General features: G+C 60.6%; 1 protein-coding gene across 3 annotated transcripts; it reads left to right on the top strand.

The window, feature by feature from the left end:
• The first annotated feature begins 467 nt into the window (after window positions 1-467).
• CAVIN1 (caveolae associated protein 1) lies at window positions 468-13726 on the top strand. Of its 3 annotated transcripts, XM_064174328.1 has the most exons (3): window positions 489-1700; window positions 6663-6705; window positions 9814-11185. In XM_064174328.1, the coding sequence occupies exons 1-3, from the start codon at window positions 780-782 to the stop codon at window positions 9882-9884; spliced, it is 1035 nt and encodes a 344-aa protein (XP_064030398.1). In that variant the 5' UTR covers window positions 489-779; the 3' UTR covers window positions 9885-11185. The 3 variants fall into 3 exon arrangements, with proteins under 3 accessions (XP_064030397.1, XP_064030398.1, XP_064030396.1); XM_064174327.1 differs by lacking the exon at window positions 9814-11185 and having other exon boundaries at window positions 468-1700; window positions 6663-7681; XM_064174326.1 differs by lacking the exons at window positions 6663-6705; window positions 9814-11185 and adding an exon at window positions 11193-13726 and having other exon boundaries at window positions 983-1700.
• The last annotated feature ends 987 nt before the right edge of the window (window positions 13727-14713 follow it).

Raw genomic sequence — 14713 nt, 5'->3', positions numbered from 1 at the left:
GTGTGGCCTGAGGGAGGCTGTGAGCTGGGGGAGCCCAGCGCTGCCCAGTGTCCTTTCAACGTGGCAAACTGCAGGGGCAGGATCTGCAGAGCCTGAACTGCCTCTTGTTCAGGCTGCAAGGCTAGAGGAGGCTCCCAGTGGAGCTGCTCAGCAGGTCTCCTTGCCAGAGCTTGGCTTCCTTTGGCTGAGCCAACACCCTTGACATGAAGAGAGTCTTACCCAGTGACACTCTCAAGATCTGAACTTTCCTTCTCCACATCCTTGGTCCCACCTGCTGCTTTCTTGCCACCTTTGGTAGCACCTCTAGATGCCCTGAGGCTGTGAGCTGATGGTGGCTCCACAGGCCCTAAGTTCCTGTCTGCTCTGTGAGCTTCTTTGTGTTGATGATGAGTTTAGAAGTTAGCAGAAGGACATTTTTCCCCCATGTTTTCCAAAGCAATGTCCTGGGACATTTCCAAGCTTCTGTCCTGCTTTCCCGATGGGGCCTTTGGGCAGATTCAGCTCTGCAGAGCCTGTGCTGAAGCTTGTCCCACAGTTGATGATGGGTGGGGGCTGCAGAGCCCAAAGGGTCTCGCTTTGCTCAGCCTGCCCGGGGCCACGGTGCTCACTGCATGGGCCCCATGCCCACCTCCTGTGTGCGTCCACACACGGGCAGGGAGCAGCTTTGTGATCCAGGTGTGTTGTGCCCTGAACATCGAATCTAAATGTTTGTGAAGTGTTGAAAATGAGACTCTGAGAGGCCTGGGGAAGAAAAAACCTCTTCAGTGCTAGCAGAGGATATGAACTTTGCAGCTGCACAGAGGTGCATGGCTGTTGGGAGCAGCTCCTCCAGCGCACAGCTGTGCCCCGACGAGGCTCGCCCGGCACTTCCCCGGCTCCTGCTCGGGGTTTTCGGGATTTTTTCCTCCCATCCTCTCCGTGGCTCTGGGTTGGGGCGAGCTGGGGGCGAGCAGGCGGCGCGGCCGAGCCTGGCTGTGCTCTCCTGCCTCGCAGCTCTTGGGATCGTCTGGCAGAGGGTGGGTCTGCAGGGGCTTGGCAGCGCTGCTGCAGCCGAGGTGGAGCCAGCCAATGGCCTGGCAGCCTGCGGCGCTCCGCGGGGCGGTTTTGGTGCCGGCCCCGCCGAGCTCTGCCATTTGAACTGCGGCGCAGGCACCGCCGCGCTCCGCTCCTGGCGCCGCTCCCAGCACAGCGCTGAGCCGAGCCTGGGGCTCAGCTTTCCCTGCTCTCTCCCTGCGGTAACGGCGTGTGCGGGCTCTGCTGGCCGGGACTGCGAGGCCACCATGGAGGACACCACTCTGCAAATCATCGAACCGCCAACTGCTTCTGAAGCCTCGGAGGAGCAAGCTCCAGAGGAGCCCATCAAATCAGACCAGATCAACGGCGTGATGGTGCTGACCCTGCTGGACAAGATCATCGGAGCGGTGGATCAGATCCAGGTGACCCAGACACAGCTGGAGGAGAGGCAGCAGGAGATGGACAACGCAGTGACCAGCATCCAGGGGGAGCTGACCAAGCTGACCAAGGCTCACACCACCACCAGCAACACTGTCAACAAGATGCTGGAGAAGGTGCGCAAGGTGAGCGTCAACGTGAAGAGCGTGCGGCAGAACCTGGAGAAGCAGGCTGGGCAGATCAAGAAGCTGGAGGCCAACGAATCAGAGCTCCTGAAGCGCAGGAACTTCAAAGTCATGATCTACCAGGTAAGGAGCTGCTGCCTGGCTGTGCTGTGGCCTGGCCGGAGCTGGCTTCTTTGCTGAGGGCTCTGTCACTCTGCGGTGGCTGCTCCGTATCTCTCCTGAGCTCCCTTGTTTGTGGCAGCCCAAGCTGAGGTGGTCTGAAGTGGCTGTGTCACACCTGACTGGCCATTGTCTGGAGACAAGGGCTGAGCGAGCTGCTGCACTGAGCAGGAATGTTGATAGAGGTGGTGAGGGTGGCCCAGGGAGCAGGAGTGTCACAGTAACCCGGCTGCAGCGCTGGGCTGCAAGTGGAACAGGAACGGGAGGCTCTGGGAGGGGAATCGAGGGTCTGCCTGCCAGCGCCTTCTACTGAGGGACAGCCTGCACCTCGCTGTGTGCAGAGGGACGATCTGTAGGGTTGTGACATGCATGTAGGAACAGGAGCTGGCACCCTAGCTGGGGGAGCCTCACTGCCCAGTGCAGGTGGGCAGCAGAGCAAGTGCAGTGCAGCTCCCCCAGCTCCTTGCGCCTTGTGGCTGCCTGGGCAGGTCTCACCCTCTGCCTTCTGCAGCCTGCGGGGCTTGGACCTCCTGGCTGTCTGGAGTCAGTAACAGCTTTGCTCTGCCTGGTGTCCCTCTGCTGTGATGGATTTCTCCTCTAATATTGAATAGTAGAAAGAGAAGGCTAAGCTGCTGCCATTGTCATGTCCCGGTTAGAGCAAGCTGGGCCGTGAGAGAAAAGTGAAACAGTGACTGACTGGGTGAGAAGCCTCTGGGTTAATAATAGATGGCCTCAGAGACGACTAGAGAAGCATCTAGTGCTGATCACAGGGGAGAGAGAAGAAAAACAAGGGAAAAAAGGGACAATTCCTCTTCCTGATGGGTCTGAAGGGAGAGCTGATTCTAACGGGCTCAGGAATCCAACAAGCACAGGGCCTCTGTAACTCTGATTCACAGCTGAGGCATTTGCAGCCTCCCCGTGCCTGAGGCTGCCACCCTGCAGCCCACGCAGAGCGACCTGACCACTGCTCTGCGTCTGTCTGTTGCAGGCTCTGTGCAGGGAGACTGGATCTGTCCTTGGGGAAACAGAATCGCTCTGACTCTGCTGCAGGAGCAGCAAGCACTGCAGAATGAGCACTGAAGGGCATTGTTCAGCACGGTGCTCTATGGGGGCTGCAGGAGTGGCAGCTTCTGGGTGCTCTGGAAGCATCCTGAACAGTGGCAGTGCGGTGTCATGCTGTGAGCTGCTCCCTTTGCTGTGCTGCTGCTTGTGAATGGTGAGCAGAGTCTGTGACAAAACCTGCCAGGGGCACTGCTCTCACTGCTGTGAGGACAGATCAGCCCCTGAGAGAACCAACTGCCAGAGCAGCAGGGCAGGAGAGCTGTGAGTCATGGAGATGGTAGGGGAAAAGAGGAGTGACTTGTGACTTGGAAGTGTCCCAGTGTGGAGCCCAGCGTGGTCTGACTGGGAAGCCAGAGATGAGAAGCAATCTGGGTTTGCTTCTGGTGAAATGGAACCTGCTATGCCCTCAGGACAATCCTGTAGCTGCTGGGGGACCTGAGCAGTCCCTGGCCCAAAGTGGGCAGCAGCAGACAGGGAGCTTGTGAGGGGCTTTTCTGGGGCAAGCAAAGGGCTCATGATTGTCTCTAAAGTTGATGCTTAAGCTGAAAACCCCAAACCCAAGGCAGGCTTTGGGTGCTGGAGTCTGACAGGAATAACGTTAAAGGGCCTGAGTAAGGAATACTCAGCAGGGTGTGCACTGCTCAGAAGGCTGTGCAAGTCCTGACCTGCATGGTGGGAATTTAGCAGCCAGAGCTGGATCACAGGGAATGCCCTGGAGAAGTGGGGATATCCCTGCAGCCCTCTGCAGCCCCAGTCTTGCCTGCTATGGAAGTGGAGAGTTTTGGCCCTCAAATGTCTCAAGCTTGTCCCAGCTGTGTTCCCAAGCTCCTTTGGTCCTGTCTCAGCTCACAGGTGAGGCTGTTCAGTAGCTGCATGGTTCTGTGCACTGCAGAGAACCTGCCCCTGGCCCTTCCAACAGAAACCCAAATCCTGCGGCATGGTGTAGGGGAAACAACCTATGGAGTGCAGGAGTCTCTTGGTCTTGGTGCAGACCTTTTGTTGTGAAGCTTCTCGATGCTCTGGAGGGGCTCAGGAGTTTTGCTTTTGGCTCTGGGGGGGTTTAATTTCCTTTGTGTTTTCCTGGCAGGGCAGGATTTTGGTGGTGGGAGCAGAGCTTCCTCAGGCTGTGCACGACAGATGATTGAACAGGCCCCATAGGTGCCCCTGCATCCCCCTTTGCTAACATCTCTCTGTGCCAGTGCTGAAGCTGCTGCCTGAGTAGCTTCAGACCCTGGGGCTGAAAATGTCCTCTGGGGCCAGCCCAGAACATTTGTGGCCATTCCTCGCAGTGCCCTGTTCCCGTGTGTGCCTCCTGCTCCGTCTCACGCGCTCTGAGCTGCCAGGAGCTACTCTGGGTCCTGCTCAGGGCAGAGGTTTTTGTCACCTCAACGAGGGAATTTGACCTGGAGGGTAAAACTCCATAGCTTTTTGTTTGGAAGCTAAAGCACAGGGGCAGGCTCTGCCCAGCCGTGGCAGGACTGGCAGCTCAGTGCTGGCACCAGGGACAGGATTTGCCTTCCTGAAAAGCCTGATCCCGAGTGGCCTCATGCCCTCCTCAGGGAACAGAGCTCCTCAGTGTCCTTTGTGCTGCTGTCCTGGGCGCTGCTCCTTCAGCGAAATGAGGACAGCAGCAGATCTGCAGTGTCTGCTAACAAAGCCCCAGTGAGGTGACTTCACCCCAGAGCTGCTGGGCAGGAATCTGGGGCTTGTTACCAGAGCTCAGGATTAACCAGCGGATGTGCCCTGCAGAGAGCTGCTGCCAGCCCAGGCAGTGCCAGGCTCGGGGCTGGGCACATGGCAGTGCTCACGTACCTGTGGCACCACTGATCCCTGCCTGTGCTGGGGGCCTGCCACAGCCAGGCAGGCACCTGCAGCCCCATGCTGAGGGTGGAGTCCCTGCAATGCTCTGGGCCTTTATTTGGAGGCTGCTGTGGGCTCTGGGCTCAGGGAGGTCAGGCTGGTGGTGCCTTTGTCAGTGGCCTGTGGCCAGGCTGTTGCCCACACTCCAGCCTCAGGAGTCCTGTGGGGCCCCTCCGCTCCTCGGGTGGCTGCTGGAGCCCAGCAAGCTGTGGGAGTTCTCTGGGCAGGGTGAGAGCAGCACAGAGCCTCAGCCTGAGCCATGCAGGGTGAGAGTGGGCAGGGCAGAGCCAGAAATGCAGAGAGCCCATAAATAGCACAGCTTGGCTGCTGTGCCACTCTGCGCCTTATAGGGCCAGAGCCGTGGGGAGCTGAGCCTGGGCCGGGGGGGCTCAGACCCACTCGGTAACGCCACAGGCTGGAAGGCCTCGTTTTTAGATCTGTGCCCTCTGAAGGGAGCCTGGCAAAGCAGAGGAGCTCAGAGCTGTGATGGGCAGGGAGCACAGGGCATGCGAACCAGTGTCTCAGCCCTGCACCCAGCTGCCTCTCTCCGCCGCCCCAGATCAGCGACAGCTGCCCCGGAGGCAGCCAAGCCCACAGTGAAAGAATGTCCCTGGGGGAGGGCGAAGAGCAGTGCCCAGCTCAGTTCCTCTGGGCTGCCCTGCTGCATTCAGCTGTTCTCCATCCACTGGCAGAGGCAGTGCATTAGCACCCTGAGGTGAAAGGAGCCTTCCTGTGCTCTTGTTGGAGCCTTCACAGGAGTCTGAGCCTTGCCAGCTGCAAGGTGAGACAAAGGCCAGAGCCGCAGATGCTCAGCATCAGGGAGGGGAAACCAAATATTTAGAGTGCAGGGTCTCAGGATGTTTAGCTTTGGGTGAGGATACGGAGGTCTGGAGCAGCACGGGGCTGCGATGCAGACTCAGAGCTGGCTCAGGGCTGTGTTCAGCTGGAACAACTTCACCCAGGAGGAGCAGCCCCGAGGGCGATGCCAGCTGGGAACAGCTTTGCTGCGGTCAGGGGAGACAAAGCCCCTGCACTCCAGTCTGTTTAGTTCAGCTTCCTGCACCTCTGCCTTTCTCCTGACTCACTCTCAAAAGCCCTTTTCCAGGCCCTCCCCTGTCCTACCCTGCCCTCCTCTGCTGCTCCTCCCCTGATTTTCTCTGCCAGGTTTGGGCCAGCTCCAGCGTGGTACCAGGCTGCTGGTCCTGGCTGGCTGCTGGAAGGGCTGCAGCCTCTCAGCACATAGCTCCCAGGACACCGGGAAGGGGACACGCCTGGAGCAGGGAAGTGCCAAGGAGGTTGCACAATACTGAGAACTGCAGAGGGCAGGGCTGGGCAGGGAGGTGCTGCCTGAGAGGGAGAGACTTTATCCTTCCACCTTACCCAGTCCCCAGCTATTTTCCATACCCCCCTCATACTTCAGAGCTTTTCCATTGTCTCAGTAGCATTCTTTGGTGATTTCTTACTGCAGGACTCAGGCTTCTCTCTAGGGACTGGAGGTGTCTCTTTGTGTGGACCTCCTGGGACTGCTGCAGTTCAAATCTGTTCAGCTTTGGAATGTCAGAGCCGAGGCCGTGCCCGATTCCCTGTTGTGCTTTGCTGTGCCCTGGGTGCAGCCTCTGCAAGAGTGGTGGCCAGCACTGGGTTAGGGGGTGGCCCATGGCTGGAGGTCTGGAGTCACACCCAGCTACCTCCCTCTCCCCAGCTGGTGTAGCTGGATCCACAGACAGAGGGGCTCCATCTCTGCTCCAGAGGCTGCTTTCAGCTGGCACTGCTGGCATCTGCAGAGCACTCTGTGGGCAGCAGCGTGACAAGAAAGCAGGATCTGGCCCTGTGCTGGTGTTTGGTGCAACCACAGAGGAGATTCTGCATCTCCTTTAGGGAAGGTCTCTTCCTTCTGATCAACCTTCACTGACTCTCTTTTCTCTCCAAATTTACTACCTGGCTTCATCCTTTGCTAACCTCCTCCTGTGCCTCTTCTCTCTGCCTGCTCCCATGCTAATCCAGATGACTCTGGGCGCTGTTGCTGAGCAGATTCCTGGTGGGACAGGTGAGTTCTGCCCTGGTGCCTCTTCCCAGGACCATTCCAATGCCCTTTTCCTCGTCGTAGCCACAGAAGATGCCGGGGGTGTGTTTGGAGGCCTCGCCGGGGACTGCCCTCTGAGTCTGCCTGGGGAGCTGCCGTGGCCCAGACCAGCAGAGGACAGCGAGGAGGCAGCAGTGCAGGGCCTCAGCAGGAGTCCCCATGAAGATCATTTTGGAACCTCTCCTGGAGCTCTGAAAGCTGATTGCCTCTGCCTCTTTGTGGCTGCTGCCAGCCTACAGCTCTGCAATGCCTTTGCTGCTGCTTGACCTGCTGCCTGCTGCTGTCTGCTGCTGCCTGCTGCTGAGGATGTTGCAAAGTGTGGGTTTGTCTCGGGCATTACAGGACTTGCCATGTTCTGCCTCTGTGCCCTCGCCAGGCAAGAGTTGCTGTGTGGCTTGTGTGAAGGGCTGGCTGGCAGGGGAAGGTGGCTCTGCTGGTGCCAGCTGTGTCTGGGCAAATCCTCCCTGTCCTCTGAGCCTTGGTTTCTCCCTATGGGGCCTGGTAGTACCTCCCTCGTTGGGCTTCTTGTAGGGTTGAGTTTGTGCTTGTGAAATGGTTTGGAGTTGCTTCTTGAAAGAGGTAAAATAGACAAAAGAGAGGCAGAGAGCACAGCTGAGAGCCAAACCTGCAGCTAAGGTGAGCACTCAGCACCCAGCTCTGCTCAGTGCCAGTGCTGCTCACTGGCAGCTGGGCTCCTGCAGACTGGAGCTGCTGCAGACTTGTGCTGCTCTTTATCTGACACTTGCCTCATGCCACCCGGGCCTTAGGGCAGCAAGGTGCCAGGTCACCCTGCCTCTAACCACGTGGCTACTGGAGAAGTGCCCTCTGGGCTGTCATGCAGCAGTGCTGTGCCAGGCAGTGGGAATGGCTTGACCTGGGATCTGGGTAGAGGTGATTCAGTGATTCCTTAGCCCAGAAATCAGGCTCTGTGGGAAACTGCCAGGGATTAACCTACCCTCCTGTAACAGGAAGAGAGAGGATACTGGGTGACAATCTGGCAGCAGGGACATTCTCCACAGCAAAGTCTGCTCCAGCAAGGCACAGACCCCCATGCAGGGCATCCCTGCACCCCTGGGCTCTGCTGGGTGCTGCTGCTGCCCAGGAATAGCTGAATGCTCCCACCCAGAGCACTGGTGAGAGAGCAGCACAGAACAGCACAGCAGTTATCATGGCAACAGAGCAGAGCCATTGCTTCCCTGGCAGGGCTCAGCCTCACCTGGGGGCTGCTTTCTGCCCAGATGCTTCTAATCCTCCCTCAGGCTCCCCCAGGCCAGAGCTTGTCTGCCCTGCCCAGGGCTGATGTGGCACCAGGGGTGCTTCCAGCTCCAGCTTGCCCAGCAGCAGCCTGGATCAGCCCTTCTGGGTCAGAGCAGAGCCTGGGGGCATGAGCTGGTTGTGTTCTGCATGTGAGAGCTGCATGTGCCCAGGCTCATCTGTCTGTGCTGCTGCCATGGTGTTGAAACAGCTGCAGGAGATGAGCTGCAGTGTGGCTGCCTCCCGTGTGAGAAACCTTCATTAAACCTTCCAGCTGCAGGTGGCTGAAGGTGCCAGTCCTGGGGCTCTGGGCTCCCACAGGCTCCCATAGGCTCACAGCAGGAGCCTTAGCAGCAGCCCAGGGACCCTTGCCGAGTTTCGGGAGCGTTCCCCCCGGGTGCTCATTCTGCAGCTCAGAGCAGCTCTGCTGGGCTGGGAGCGCCGCTCAGCTCGGTGCCTATTTGGCCTTTTATAGGGCAGGGGAATGTTTATGTCTGTTGTAGCAACCAGCATGCCCCTGGGGCTGCCTGGTGGCTCAGTGCCAGGGAGCTGGGGCTGGAAAACCCTGGCAGATAAAGAGCTCCTTGATGCAAACAGGCAGAGGCCTCTCCTCGCAGATCTCGCAGCTTGGAGCTGTTTGAAGCAGCAGCACAGAGCAGCTCAGAACCTGGCAGCTGGTAGCCAGCTGGGTACAAGCACCAGGCCCCCTGCAGGTACCCACAGGGGCTTGAGATGGACTGGCCCCATCCCATTGGCTCTGCCAGCCCAGGGGAGCTCCCCAGGGTAACTGGTCTGTGCCTCAGGGTCTGCGCCAAGGGGGTGGCAGGGCTGTGTCAGCCTGGGGGGCCAAATGGGTAAAAGAGAAACCCTGAACTCGAGCTGAGCCTTGGGGCAGCAAGTGCAGCCTCAGCACACCCACGCTGCCTGCCCTGCTGCTGGGCACAGCTTTGCTTTGGGCATGGAGCAGGAACAAAAACCTCCAGAGCAATCCCTTGTTCCCTTGTGTGTGCCAGCTGGATTTGGGCTGCCCTGGGGAACAGAAGGGGTTTGCATCGCTGGCTGGGGGCAGGGTTTGGACACCGCAACAGGCAGGAATGCCAAGAGACAGGGCTTTGGACTCACCCACTGCCAGGGTCAGTGTTTTCCCAGCACAGCTAGTGGAGTGGCTGGCATGGCTCCTCTGGGTGAGTCACGAGGGGAGGAAAGTGCAGAGCCCACAGGGCCTGGCCCCGAGTGGGGAATTTGGGTGGCAGCCACCCCTGAGCCTGGGATGGGTCCTGACTGTTCCAGCCAGGTCCCAGTGTCCCACAGACAGACCTGCTGTGTCTGTAGGCATGTTCTGTCCACAGCAGTCAGCTCCCTTTCTCTGTGGGTGAAAGCCCTCTGGGGCAGGAGATGACCCTCAGTGGTATTTGGGGCCATGCATTTGGGAGTGCTGGGCAGTGACGTGCTCAGCCCCAGTGAGACATGCCAGGGCTGCTGGTGTCCTCCAGCAGCTGTCCGGTGCAGCAGCGGGGACAGGGAGTGCCCAAGTGCAGCAGCCATGGATGTCTGGTGGTGGCTCTGCACGTGTCCTGGGGCAAGGGCCGATCAGTATCTGGGTGTGCAGTGTGGCCCATGTCCAGCGGCAGCCGTGCCAGGCAGGGGATGTCTTTGTTCTGGCTCATTGTGTTGACTCCAGGGAAGGAAGTGCCGGAGTTCCTGATGTTCTGGCTGTGGGGCAGGGTCCCCCGAGCCTCTGGGATTGCTCCAGCAGGTGTTGTTGTGGAGAGCAGGATCCTGGCCCCAGCCGTGTGGCTTTGTTCCTGGCCTCTGCAGGGCTGTGCATTGTTCTGTCCTGGAGCGGCCGCTGGAATGAAGAAAACATCTGCTGGACCCTGGGGACCTGAGCTGTGACCTGAGACTGAGGAGCTGTGGAAGGTGCTCGTGGAGCAGCCCTGCACTGGAGACACTGCAGCAAATCTGCCCAGCGGGGCCCGAGGCAGCTGTGTCCTGGCACCCCAGAGCCAGGGCAAGGGGAGTCGCTGCCGGTGTTTGCCACACGAGGAGCACTCTGCGTGCCCTGGGGTCTGCCCCTGCCAGTGTTGCACTGGGATCCCTCTGCTCCTACAAGCCCCAGGGCTGGGGCTGGCTCCTGCGTTCCAGACTTCCTCCACACCTCAGCTTCCCATCTCCGGGGATTAACCTACCCGGGCAGTAAATGTGTGAGCTAGAGGCAGCAGCTGTGCCCGGTGCAGGGCTGGGCTATGTCCAGCTTGTCCTGGGGACAGAGAGGTGACTCCTGGTGGCAGGGACACACACGATGAAAACCAATCCTGCTGCAGAGCTGTGACCCTCGCTGGGCACATGCTTGTCCTCTGCCCTTGGGATCAGAGGCTTGGCTCACCCGGCAGAAGTGAATGAACTCACCCTGAGCCCGGCCAGCGCAGCCTGGCAGCCCTGGCTGGGCACACCGGGGCTGCTGTACCTGCTGCACTCAGATACAGCTTGGACACATCCCCTGCCTGTTCCCCAGTGGAGAAATGGGATAGCCAGGGCGGCTGCTGCATCCCAAGGAATGCCCATCCCATCCTGCAGGCCCTCGGGAAGCACAGAGCACCCCGGTGGCCAGGCCAGCTGGTGTCCGCCTGTGCTGCCATCTGCACCCCACTGAGCCTCGGGCCACTGTGGGCTGGCCCCTGGCCAGGCTGGAGACCTGTGGTTGAGCTCACAGAGAAAACAAGAACAGAAGAGAAGCTGTGGGCTGTGTGTATGTGGGGAGTGTCCTGCTAGGCACCGAGGTGCGCAGGGAACGCGCTGTTCCGTGCGCTCCTTGCGCCCGTCACGGCAGGGGCTATCCTGGGAGCTAGGGTTGTGATGGGCAGGTCCTGGAATGGAGATGGAATCGGAGGGGACAGGAGTGGGGCAGGGAGAACGAGGGAAGTCTCCAATTTCAGAGCCGCTCTGCCTCTTCCTGCGCGGTGGGAGCCAGGGCGGGTCGGGAGCCAGCCCAGAGCGAGCAGAGCTGGTGGAGCTGAGCGTGAACAGCGCAGAGCCCCGCTCAGAGCCTCCCTGCCGCCGAGGAGCCGGGGGCGGTGAGCCTGGCCCGGCGCCACCTGCACTGTGGACCTCGGACTCGGCTGCGCGGCTCTGGCGGGCGCGGGGGCGGCTCCTGGGCCGGTGTTGGTGTCTCACGGGCTCCGCTCTGTGTCTTGCAGGACGAAGTGAAGCTGCCGTCCAAGCTGAGCATCAGCAAGTCTCTAAAGGAGGGCGAGAAGCTGGAGAAGGAAGGTGAGGGCGAGGAAGTGCCGGTGGGTGAGGACCATGCAGAGGAGGACCGCATCCAACTCTCCTCGGATGAAGAGGTGGAGATTGAAGAGATTATTGAAGAGTCCCGTGCGGAGCGCATCAAAAGGAGCGGCATGAAGAGAGTGGATGACTTTAAGAAGGCATTCTCAAAGGAAAAGATGGAGAAGACTAAGCTAAAGACCAAGGAGAACCTGGAGAAGACTAAGCTAAAGACTAAGGAGAACCTGGAGAAGACCCGCCACAACCTGGAGAAGAGGATGAACAAGCTGGGCACCAAGATCGTGACGAATGAAAGGAGAGAGAAGATGAAGACCTCTCGGGACAAGCTGAGGAAGTCTTTCACCCCTGACCACACCATCTATGCCAGGTCCAAGACAGCCGTCTACAAAGTGCCGCCCTTCACTTTCCACGTCAAGAAAATAAGGGAGGGTGAGGTGGAGGTGAAGGCCACGGAGCTGGTGGAGGTCGGTGGAGAGGAGGGGGAAAACTCGGATCTGCTGCGTGGGGAGAGTCCCGAGGTGCAGACGCTGCTGGAGATCACCGAGGAGTCGGACGCGGTGCTGGTGGACAAGAGCGACAGCGAGTAGGGGCGCGGGCGCGGCGCGGTAGGGCGGCGGGCAGCGGCTGCAGACGTGCGCACGTCGGCAGAGCTCTCTGTCCCGCTGCCCCGGCGCACCGCCCGCGATGCCTCCCTCCCGCCCCCGGAGCCGCGGCACCCCCCGCCCGCTTGGCCGCGGTGTTTTTGTATCTTAGCTTTGGCACACACAGGGCACACAGAACTGTTCCTTACACTGTTGAATCACCCTCGGAGACCATTCCTGCCTGAGCGTCCCCCAGCGCCTGCCCGCAGGCACCCGGCCCAGCTGCAGAGTGCCGAAGGCAAGAGCCTGCAGAGCTCAAGTGTCCTCCACGCGCAAAGACCTGGTGTCAAGACAGCTCTATGCCCTGCACCCCACCCTGCTTCCTGTGCCAGCCGATGTGCCCACTGCTGCAGGCACCCAGCTGGCCTGGCAGCACTTTTGGAGAGCAGAGGACCTGTGATGTCCTCAGTGCCCAACGAGTCCTGCTGGTAGGCAGAGGGTGGGTGAAGCTGAGCCAACTGCTCCCCACTGCCCTCCCCAGAACTGGGTTACATGGATGTCCTCGCCACGAAGCCACCTGTCTGCCAGGGCTGCCACCACTGCCCACAAGTGCACCACACCACCGTGACTGCTGCTCCTCACCACAGTGCTGGGGCTGTCACTGCAGCAGCCCCGGGGCCACAGCAGGAGCAGCGTGGCCACACCTCCTCTGCCCCAGTTACACAGCTGGTGGCCCAGCAGCCGTGGCCAAGTTCTTGCTGGAGCAAGGAGTGCAGTGGAGGTCAAAATGCTGGACCTGGTCCCTTTGTGCCAGCAGAGATTGTGGCTGCAGGCAGCGAGGTACGAGCTTGCTGCCCGAGGAGAGGGGATGTGCCACCAACAGTGCCACAGCAGCCACCACCAGCTGTGACTTGTTTCCCAGTGGGGTATGGAACATGTGAGGCCCATGACTGTCAGAGCAGCCTTGATACCAGGTCAAGCACCAACCCTGAGTATTTCTGAGCATCTGCTTCCTCCAGGGGTCCCAGCACAGCTCAGGCTCATGCCCACATCCTGTGCTTTCCTCCCCATTTCTCACTTTCTGCAGCTGTCCCCCCCCTGTCCTCTGCAGCCAGACAGTGCCAGGGTAGCACACTGCAGCTTGAGGGCACTGCCCTGGCATGGCTCGGGGTGGCCACACTGTGAGGGAGCAGGCAGTGGGGCAGGAGCTGCCTTGGCTGCTTCCTTGGGGGGCTGTGGGTGTGCCCAGGGGACTGATCCTGGAGACAGGGAAGGGATGGAGCTGTCGTGCTCATCCCGTCTGCTGCCATGCTCACCCTTCCCCGCTGTGCAGCCACTTTCCTTCCCAGCCTGTGCCCCCCAGGGCTGCTCTTGCCAGTATAACTGAGCACATAGACTTGCTTTTCCTCCCAGTTATTTTCCTTTTTATTGTCCAGTGCATCCTGCTTGTCCCCGGCCCAGGGCCTCATCCTGGTGCCTGCACTGCTGGGCACCTGGGACATCCCTGGAGGAGTGCCCATGCCAGTCCCCTGTGCCAGGCAATGGCAGGCTGGGGGCAGCTGCAGGCAGCACCGAGACACCAGTGGCCCCGAGGCTGCCGCTCCAGGACAGGAGGCGCTGGCTCTCGGCTGCCCGTGGGTCCTGACAGGTTATTCTGTCCGCAGGCTGGTGGGTCCCAGCCCAGCATCGGCCTCAGCCCGTGGGTCTCCTCCCCGTGGAGCCTCCCGCGGGCCCGTGGCCGGTTCTCACGTGGTTGTTCCACGTAGGCCAGGGCAGCCGGTGCCGAGGGCGTGCGCCCTGGGGCCGTTCCGCGGCTGCGTCCCGGAGAGCAGCGCAGCAAATAAAATCTCTTTTGTAAACCACCAGCGTTCGGCTTCTGGGCGCGTCCGAGGACCAGCCAGGGGCGTGGGGTGGGAGACTATCATGCAATTGTTTTGGGTGGAAGAGATCCTGGAGTCCATCCCTTAACCCAGCACTGCCAGGGCACCACCAAACCACAGCGCTCAGCTCCGCATCTCCACAGCGCTCAGCTCCGCATCTCCGCGACTTTGAAACCCCTCCGGGGACGCGGACTCCATCACTGTCGGGGGCAAGCGGGGCCAGGCCTGGACAGCCCTCAAGGGGAAGAAATTGTTCCTCGTGTGCTCTGGAGCAACTTGAGGCTGATTGCTCTTGACCTATTGCTTGTTCCCAGGGAGAAGAGATCAATCCCCACTTGTCTCCAACCTCCTTCCAGGGAGGTGTGGAAAGCAATGAGGTCTCCCCTCAGCATCCTTGAGACTTAACCCCGGTTCCCTCAGCTGCTCCCCGCTCCGTTGCCCTTTTCTGTACACGCTCCAGCCCCTCAATGTGCAGCCCAAAGCTGACCCCAGAATTCGAGGCGTGGCCTTTCCAGTGCCCCGTTCCGAGGGATGATCCCTGCCCTGCTTCTGCTGGCCACACCACTGCTGATCGAAGCCAGGATGCTGCCGACCTTCTTACCCACTTGGGTCACTTCCAACCGGTGCTGACCATCCCCACCCCCGAGTTCTGTTCCGCCGTTCACTTCCCAGCCGCTCTGGCCCCCCCGCCGCGCTCCCGGCTCGCCGTGTCCCGGGCGCAGGACTCAGCCTTTGCCACGCGGGGGCGCTGCGGGGCGCTGCGCGGAGGGCGGGCGCTGCTCCTTTAAGAGGCGGTGGCGGCGAGCGCCGAGCGTCAGCCGCTGCCCGGAACTCGGCGCCTTTCCCGCGCGGCGCTTCCCGGCAGCCCCCGCCCCCCCCGCCCGCCCCAGGCCGCCCCCGGCCGCGCCGCGCCCGCGGCGGGAGGCGGAGCCGTCCGGGAACGGCCGGCAGGGGGCAGGCCCCCCCCGC

This window comes from Pogoniulus pusillus, chromosome 40 (assembly GCF_015220805.1).
Source record: "Pogoniulus pusillus isolate bPogPus1 chromosome 40, bPogPus1.pri, whole genome shotgun sequence".
NCBI lineage: Eukaryota > Metazoa > Chordata > Aves > Piciformes > Lybiidae > Pogoniulus > Pogoniulus pusillus.
This window is presented reverse-complemented; position numbering and strand designations above follow the sequence as displayed.

Excerpts from the sequence above, each read along its gene's own strand:
- CAVIN1 (XM_064174327.1), top strand. The coding sequence starts at position 780 with ATGAACTTTGCAGCTGCACAGAGGTGCATGGCTGTTGGGAGCAGCTCC. Across the intron at positions 1,701-6,662 it reads TCAAAGTCATGATCTACCAG|ATGACTCTGGGCGCTGTTGC; the intron begins GTAAGGAGCTGC and ends ATGCTAATCCAG.